Source organism: Armigeres subalbatus, chromosome 2, assembly GCF_024139115.2.
Source record: "Armigeres subalbatus isolate Guangzhou_Male chromosome 2, GZ_Asu_2, whole genome shotgun sequence".
Classification (NCBI taxonomy): Eukaryota; Metazoa; Arthropoda; class Insecta; order Diptera; family Culicidae; genus Armigeres; species Armigeres subalbatus.
The window spans coordinates 380,383,023-380,392,566 of record NC_085140.1 but is presented as its reverse complement, the minus strand read 5'-3'; the positions used below and the strand labels follow the sequence as shown (position 1 = coordinate 380,392,566).

The window sequence follows — 9,544 nt, the reverse complement described above, 5'->3', positions numbered from 1 at the left end:
GGTCTTCCACGCTGCCACCTTCCGGAATATCTGCAGCACGCGTCTCCAGTTCTTTACCGTTTTACCGTGGCATCTTCCAGTCGGTGTGTGTTGAATCGTCGTCCAACTCTTTCCTCCTGTCGACGAATTCGCGCAATGCGCAGGCGTATTTCGCCGATGAGGAGGTGATGATCAGACGCGATATCGGCACTACGTTTATTCCGTACATCAAGAAGGCTCCGTTTTCATTTTCGGCTGATGCAGATGTGGTCGATTTGATTTTCTGTAAAACCGTCACGGGAGACCCACGTGACCTTGTGAACCGGTCGATGAGGGAAGAGCGATCCCCCGATCACCATGTCGTTATTACCACAAAATTCTGCGAACAGCTCTCCGTTTTCGCTCATTTCTCCGAGACCATGGCGTCCCATAAAGCGCTCATGGTTCGAGTTGTCGTATCCGATCTTCGCATTGAAGTCGCCCAAACAGATAGTCGGAATTCTATCTACGACGGCATTGAGTTGACTGTAGAAGTTCTCTTTGTCTTGCAGATCGGCAGCATCGGTTGGCGCATAACATTGGATTATAGTAAGGTTTCGGACCCGTGTTCTAAATCTGGCAACGATTATCCTTTCACTTATAGGTTCCCACTTCATAAGCGCAGAGTGTGCCTGAGCGCTTAGTAGGAAGCCAACTCCGCGATGCCGGGGAGCGTGTTCACCTCGTAAACCAGAGTATAGCAGAACTTGTCCCGACGGCGTCCCAGGATCTCAAGCTTCATGCGGCGTGCCTCATTGGCAAGTTGTGCCAATTTACCCTGCTGGGCTAGGGTTAAAACGTTCCATGTTCCTATTCGTGTCCGTTGTTTTGCGCCGTAAAATCAGTCCGTATTCATTCATTATCGGATTCTCGAACAAATTGATGTTTCGGGAACAGTAGGTTGTTGGCCCAAGGTTCCCTATCCACCGGGATGGGGCTGCCATCTTAGGTATAGCTTCCGGGGAATAGCATTTCATACTCAGCCGCTGGATGCCAGAACAGACGCTGTTGGAGCCGCACTTCCTTGGTGAACAGACGCTCGGTCAGTCGGGTCAAATTTGTTTAAAGTCCCACTCAACACCAGGACTAGGCTAGTGAGCTTTGAGCGGCACACGGTCGCTTTGATAGGGCCTGCTTGGGGACACATGCAGCTTTTTATAGAAGTCCAACAGAGCCCACTGTCGAACCCCACCACATCCTAGGCAGACCCCACAGGACGCACCCTCTCACTCTAGCTGATGTCAGAAGGAAAACAGTGCCCAGGCTGCACTACCAGCTAAGTACGCAACCCTTAGCTGGCGGTCAATTGTCATCGGAAGACCCGTGGAAGCGTGAGTATTGGAACTTGTGAGGACCAGAGCTATGTTAGGCGCCCCTTCCCGGATGTCAACTCACCATTTCGCAGCCCGGGTCAGAAGATAAGTGGGAAGATAATCTGAAATGGATGAAATATGCTTCCCCTACAGATGTCAAAAGAAGCCGTTAGATAAGACTTTTATTGCGCAGTGCCCATCGTACTGCAGCTGTACGATTGTATCAACAATCAATAGGCCGGATGGCCTTGGTCTTTCCAAATGATCGTGCAACGTGCTAAAGCTAAGCTAAAGCTAAGCTAAAGCTAAGCTAAAGCTAAGCTAAAGCTAAGCTAAAGCTAAGCTAAAGCTAAGCTAAAGCTAAGCTAAAGCTAAGCTAAAGCTAAGCTAAAGCTAAAAAGCTAAGTTAAAGCTAGCTAAAGCTAGCTAAAGCTAAGCTAAAGCTAAGCTAAAGCTAAGCTAAAAGCTAAAGCTAAAGCTAAAGCTAAGCTAAGCTAAGCTAAAAGCTAAATAAAAGCTAAAGCTAAAAGCTAAGCTAAAGCTAAGTGAGGCTAAGCTGAGCTAAGCTAAAGCTGGAGCTAAAGCTGAGGTGGGCTGAGGGAGCTGAGGCTGAGAAGCAGGGGTGGGAACAGGAGGTGAACAGGTGAGGCTGAGGCAGTGGGCTGGAGAGTGAGGCTGGGAGCTGGGGTGGAGCTGAGGTGGAGCAGGGCTGGGAGCTGAACAGGGTGGAGGAACAGAGTGGGAGACAGGGTGGAGTGGTGGGGAACAGGGGTGGGGGTGGAGTGGGGGCTGGGAACTGGGGTGGAACAGACTGGGAACAGGAACAGGTGGGAACAGGAACAGTGAGAACAGGTGGGAACAGTGGGCTGGAGTGGAGGTGGGAACAGGTGGGGCTGGTGGGCTGAGACAGGGGTGGAGGGTGGGAGTGGAACAGGCTGGGTGGGGAGTGGGAACAGGTGGAGCTGGGGCTGGGGCTGGAACAGGGGGGACTGGTGGCAGGCTGGTGGGGAACAGGTGGGACAGGCTGGGAACAGGGTGGGGTGGAATGGGAACAGGGCTGGTGGGTGGGAACAGGGCTGGGAGGGTGAGCTGGGAACAGGAACTGGAACAGGGTGGGGCTGGGGTGAGTGGGGGTGGGGTGGAACAGGGCTGAACAGGGAACAGGGGGAACAGGTGGGGTGAGGTGGGAGGTGGAACAGGGGTGGAGGCAGGGAACAGGGAGGGCTGGGAACAGGGGCTGGTGGGGCTGAGGTGGGAGTGGGGCGGGGAGTGGGGTGGTGGGGGCTGGTGGGGTGAGGCTGGGTGAGGTGGGGAACAGGAGCTGGGGGGTGGGGTGAGTGAGGCCTGGTGGGAGTGGGAACAGGGTGGGAACAGTGGGGCAGGTGGGAACAGGGTGGGGTGGGCTGGGAGTGGGAACAGGGTGGGGTGAGCTGGAGCTGGGTGGGGCGGGTGGTGGGAGCTGAACAGGGCTGGGGAACAGGGTGGGGTGGAACTGGGGTGGGCTGAACTCAGGGGGCAGGAGACAGGGGGTGAACAGGGTGGGGAACTAAGGCTAAAAACAGGGGTGAGTGGGGGTGGGGCTGGGAAACTGGGAACAGCTGGGGCTGGAACAGGAGTGGCTGGAGTGGGGAGCTGGGAACTAAGCTAAAAGCTAAGCTAAAACTAAGCTAAACTAAGCTAAAAGCTAACTAAAAGCTAAAAGCTTAAGCTAAAGCTAAGCTAAGCTAAGCTAAAGCTAAAGCTAAAGCTAAGCTAAAAGCTAAGCTAAATAAGCTAAAAGCTAAGCTAAAGGCTAAAAGCTAAAGCTAAGCTAATATATATTTCTTTTGCCTTTCTCGTATACAAAGTATGCATGCAAGGCTATGGGATCCTCAAAACGAACTTTTGATAGAAAGGCTCAGGACCCATAGTGTTATATATCAATCGACTGTGTTTGACAGATTGAGGTGTTGTGTCTGTATGTGTGTGTGTGTGTGTGTGTGTGTGTGTGTGTGTGTGTGTGTGTGTGTGTGTGTGTGTGTGTGTGTGTGTGTGTGTGTGTGTGTGTGTGTGTGTGTGTGTGTGTGTGTGTGTGTGTGTGTGTGTGTGTGTGTGTGTGTGTGTGTGTGTGTGTGTGTGTGTGTGTGTGTGTGTGTGTGTGTGTGTGTGTGTGTGTGTGTGTGTGTGTGTGTGTGTGTGTGTGTGTGTGTGTGTGTGTGTGTGTGTGTGTGTGTGTGTACAAAAATGTGAGACACACTTTTTGGTACTTAGCATTCTCCGATTTGCAGTCGACGCGGATTGCGGTATAGTTGTTACCTATTGAAAATTGGTTCGATCGGTTATTGAGTTCCAAAGTTATTTAAAAACCCAGATTAATCCACCTAGCGGTGATGGTGCCTTTCTCGTTCGTTCAAAAGGTTTGGAAAAATCTAAAATAACACCAATATGTGAATTGGTCTTATTTTTCATATTTGTTTATATGCATGAAAAAATCTTGCCAAACGCAATTTGTTGCAAACAAAACGGATGAGCATAAGAGCAAAAAATGGCATTTTATTTAGAAGTTTTAAAATTAGTATTTTCGCCATAACTTTTGACCCAATTGTATGATCCGGCCAAGTTTCTATAGGAAACAATGGGACAAGATTCTGCGTCGAATGCAATCTGTTGCGAGCGACCTGAGAAGCACACATATTGCACATCAATCACAGTAACTTATATATGGCCGGATTCAGTCACAATATGGTTCTTTTCCCTGTTGGGTATTTTAATCACTGCGACCATTTGTTAGATCTATTGTGATATATGCCCCATTTCATATAGCTTTGTCAAGTTGACGCATCATTGCTATGTAGAGCAATTGCATCACCTTGACTACCAGCGTCTTCCCAATACGGTATTATGGTTCTGATGAATCGCACTACCAAATTGGGACTTGTTCTCCAAACTTCAGAGGGTTCTATCAGCCCCCTGTTGAAGAACTGTAATCTTTTTCTAAAAACTGCCGGACAATGGCATAACAGATGTTCCGAGTTTTCCACATGTATACCGCAGAAGCGACATACATCATCTTGAAGTTTTCCTAGCAGCTTCAAGTGATAACGGCTCGGGCAATGGCCTGTTACAAGACCTGTATATGTGTTAGGATCTTTTTTTGAAAGATCTAAGATTTTGCGAGTGATAAATACGTTTGGTGTGATGAAACGTTTAGACTGCCTCGCAATCAAGGTGTTCTTCCAAATGTCCTCTATTTTTGAATGTTCCCAAGATTTGAGTTCCATTCTAAGAGAACACGCAGATACACCACAAAAAGGTTCTGGACCTATGAATTGACGAGATGAACCAAGCCTTGCCAGCATATCAGCTTGTTCATTGCCTTCAATGCCACAATGACCAGGAACCCAATATAGGTTCACTTTGTTACGACTACCCAAGGTTTGGAGTGACTGAACACATTCCCAAACGAGTTTAGATGTGCATCTTGCTGATTTCAGAGCATTCAATGCTGCTTGACTATCAGACATTATGCAAATATTTGAATGCCTGTAATTTCGACGTATGCATAAATTAGAGCATTCAAGAATAGCCTGAACTTCAGCTTGGAAAACAGATGGCCACTTTCCCATGGGAATCGAAATATTCGTCCCTGGGCCAGTCACGCCTGCTCCAACTTGATTGTTCAGTTTTGAACCATCGGTGTAAAACACAATCGATCCTGAACGAAGATTTGGTCCACCATTTGTCCATGTGCTTCGCTCAAGATTAATTACATCAAAACATCGATAAAAGTTGTATCTTCTTCTCATCCAATCATCGTTGTTTGTGATCAGTGAGTTGATACTTATTTTGTTTAGAATACTAAGATGTCCTGTTAGGTCACCTTCGAAGAGGTTTGAATCTCTTTTGATCTTTAAAGCACTCTTCTCTGCTTCTAATTGAATAAATTGATGCAATGGTAGCACGTGGAGAAAAGCGTCTAGTGCTGTGTTCGGCGTGCTTCTCATGGTTACAATATGGTTACTGCAACCAGATTTGTTGAACTTGTGTTGCTTGGGGAATAGATGAAGTCTAAGTGCTAAAAAAGTGAGCTAGACTTTGTTGAACTCTTTTTCACAATAAATAGTAATTTTACCATAACTTCTAAGCCCATAGTCCGATCTGGCCAATTTTCAATAGGAATCAATGAGACATTCTGCGTCGAATGCAATTTAATGCGAGCAAATCGGTTGAGGAAAAGTACCTGAAAAATGAGCGACATTTTTTTAGCGATTTTTCCATAAAAAAAATTTTCGATCCCATAGTCCGATATGGCCAATTTTCAATAGGAAACAACGGGACAGGATTCTACGTCGAATGCAACTTGTTGTGAGCAAATCGGTTAAGGATAAGTGCCCGAAAAATGAGTGACATTTCTTATGCGATTTTTTCGTATGAATTTGTATTTTGGCCATAACTTTCGATCCCATAGTCCGATATGGCCAATTTCAAATAGGAAATAATGGGACAGGATTCTGCGTCGAATGCAACTTGTTGCAAGTAAATCGGTTGAGGATAAGTGCCCGAAAAATGAGTGACATTTTTTACGCGATTTTTTCGTATGAATTTGTATTTTGGCCATAACTTTCGATCCCATAGTCCGATCTGGCCAATTTCAAATAGGAAACAATGGGACAGGATTCTGCGTCGAATGCAACTTGTTGCAAGTAAATCGGTTGAGGATAAGTGCCCGAAAAATGAGTGACATTTTTTACGCGATTTTTTCGTATGAATTTGTATTTTGGCCATAACTTTCGATCCCATAGTCCGATCTGGCCAATTTCAAATAGGAAACAATCGGACAGGATTCTACGTCGAATGCAACTTGTTGCAAGTAAATCGGTTGAGGATAAGTGCCCGAAAAATGAGTGACATTTTTTACGCGATTTTTTCGTATGAATTTGTATTTTGGCCATAACTTTCGATCCCATAGTCCGATATGGCCAATTTCAAATAGGAAACAATGGGACAGGATTCTGCGTCGAATGCAACTTGTTGCGAGCAAATCGGTTGAGGATAAGTGCCCGAAAAATGAGTGACATTTTTTGAGTAGTTTTGCGCACACACACACACACACACACACACACACACACACACACACACACACACAGACATCACCTCAATTCGTCGAACTGAGTCGATTGGTATATAACACTATGGGTCTCGGGCCTTCTATAAAAGTTTGTTTTGGAGCGATCATATAGCCTTTACCGTATACTTAGTATACGAGAAAGGCAAAACATTGTTTTTTGTCAAAGGTCCCTTGGGAAAAAATTAACAAAAACGAAAAAAAATTGTTTTTTTCAAAGGTCGCAGCGTTCAAATGACCGCAAATGGATATGAATTGATGGAAAAAGTAAAATCTATCCCCTGAAGTGTTATTTCGGCCTCTCCGCTAGGTGGATTATTCTGGTTTTTTTTAATATTTTGTCACATACCCTGTTTTATCACCCCAAAATTCACCAGGGGGTGATAAAATCGGGATATTACTGTATTCGTTTTTACTCAAATAGGTATTTGGTTATATTCGAACATGATGCAATAGTATCCGGTATTAGGGTACATTTTTCTGAACCGTAAAATTTTCAAAATAGGGGGATAACGGCTTTGGCAGGTTTTGTTCTATTATTGGCAGGGGTTTTTTATGACTGACTAGGCTCAAATTTAACCTAAACATTCTTTGCATATCAAAGAATATTGTGGCCAAATTTCATAAAATTTGGTCGACAAAAACCCCCTTGCCAATAAAAGAACAAAACCTGCCAAAGCCGTCTTTCCCCCTACATCATCGAAAAACGTGTTCAAATGATCAAATATAGTTTGCATGAATAATCAATGATCATATTTTGTGTATACGGTGTCCAAGTAAACATATCCCGGATAGTTTTAGTTAGAAAGTTTTCGTTAAATGACTGCTTATGTGTCGGCATTAAAGAATCTCCTCCTATAGGGTTGAGGCAGGGATTTTCGTCTTTCTGTCTCAAAACCAATAAAAGAGACAGTTTTTTGCCAAACTTATCCGTACCAAATCGTAAGCTCAGGAGAAACGCTCTGCTATAGTGGTGTTCTAGCAAACGAAGACGATGGACGAAAATACCTGCCGTGTCCCTATTTTTGGGAAATTATTAATTAATTCGTGTAGCACATAACAGAAGCCTTTCTTGGCATAAAAATCCCTACGATCCTTATGCATTCTTATTATATTATAGTACAGCATCCCAAACAAGTTGAACGTTGCGCAATGACAACCATGCTTGCTCTATATCCAGTTCAGCGCCAGTATGATGAAAATGTTGCTTGCATCGTCCCCAGAAAGGTCGCATAGTTCTGACGAAAAGCGGTAAAACTTCGCCGTAACTACCAACGAAGGGTACGACAATCGACCGATGATAGTCATCTTCTTCATAAGGCGAAGCTCTTCTTGAGATTTAATTTTATTAAGCAATATTTTCAAACACTTTTTTATTGCCACTTCGTGCGCTTCCTTCCACCGCAACTTTTTGCCCACATCAGCTGCGAAGGGTGGCGGTTGAAGGCGGTCGAGTGTCGACAGATCTTAACAGGCTGAATGTATGGAAGGTAGGTAGTGGTTGTTGGAGGCAGGGGCTGGCAACGAACGTGGTAAATCTTTGTTGCGAAACAGCAACAGCAGCCAGGAACTTACAACACGCTCTCGGTCCTGTTGGCTTGCAGGATTCGTTGTGCATCAAGTTTTCTTATTTAATTTTCGCCACTGCCGTGCTCTGGCTCTGTACCCTATCCGACATCCAGAAGAACACGGTGTGACGACGGTGGTCTCAATGGTGGAATGAGGGGGAGAGGGGGAATATTGCGTTCGGAGCTTTCGCGAAGAATCATATCTCAAATGAAGTGGATATTGTGTAGATCATGGTTTCCCAAACTGTGGGTCCCGACCCCCAGGGGGGTCGCGAGCGGATTGTTGGTGGGTCGCGTAGAACAAATATTAATTGCAGCTCGAATGCCGAACCTTTTGATCATTTTTTTCAGGAACATAATTTCAAGTTCAAACCGCATTTTATTTAAAATATATTCATCACCACGCTATTTTAGAAACCATTTATGCCTAAAAGCTGTCCTCTTAATGAAGTAAAATAAAAACATTTTGACAAACAATATCATGTTCGTCATTTTTTGCATTTGTACATGAAGGTAACGTGAATATTTTTGTAAAACTTGCCGAAACAGATGACATTCCAGTTCAATTAATGCTTAATACTACATGGTAAAATGCATTTTTTCATAGGTGGGTCGCGAGACATATAGAATTTTGCTAGGTGGGTCGCATACCCAAAAGTTTGGGAAGCTCTGGTGTAGATGATAATGGAAACCATTTCGTTCACCATTTCCGCCAGTCGACATCGTTGGTTTGTGCGAATGCTTGGTTAGAGACCCTTGATGGAATGGATTCATCTCCAAGCACTACCCGTCATCCGGTTATCAGGTAGCTACTTTCACTCCAGCGAATGTATATTCTAGTTGGCGAAAGCAGCGAATTGTATTGGGGAGCTGGATAAACGAAGTTCATTTGTGATGTGATTCAGATGTGTGTTGGAAGCTCTTTTAGGAAGATAATGAAGCATTTTATTTCATACACGATTTCTGTAGCTCGATGTCGCAAATAGTGTTAGTACGTGATTAATTTACTGACTTTTTACGTACATATGTTGGAATCATTTTGTAAGATATTTTTCTATGCGGCAGCATGCTCTGAATATTTTTGAGCTACTGAATTATTCTTCTGAATCGGGCAGGTAATATGTGGAAGCAAATCAGGATTTTATTTACTTGGGAATGCATCGAACCCATCAACACATTGGCCAGGTCCTATAGACGGATTCCACGCAAAATGACACATAGATCGCCGCAACATCAGTTGAAGCTGGTCGTGTTTGAGCAGCAGGTAATCACTCAATATAAACGACTAAAGATGCTGGCGAAATCAATTCAAAAACAGCTGAACATTACTTTCGTTAGTAAAGGAAAATTTGGCGAACCTTAAACGTAGGACAATAATACAATAATGTTGTGCCCAAAATGGTGTAACAGTTGATCAAGGCCACAAAAGAACTAAAGAATATGCTGTTAATGCCGTCCGGTAGGGCGTCGAGGCTTTCTATGTAGCAGACCTATTGAACGTAGGGTTAAGGTAAATTTCTTTGCATTGGATATCTGTAGTA

At 44.4% G+C, this 9,544-nt stretch overlaps 1 protein-coding gene across 1 annotated transcript in view; it reads right to left on the bottom strand.

Annotated features, from left to right (window-relative positions):
- Positions 1-1,892: 1,892 nt before the first annotated feature.
- The window catches only part of LOC134210150 (uncharacterized), a 57,133-nt gene continuing 49,481 nt past the window's right edge, over positions 1,893-9,544 (bottom strand). Inside the window, exon 2 of the mRNA XM_062686174.1 lies at positions 1,893-2,883. Coding sequence (XP_062542158.1) covers positions 1,893-2,883 — 991 coding nt within the window. The remainder of the gene's footprint in view (positions 2,884-9,544) is intronic.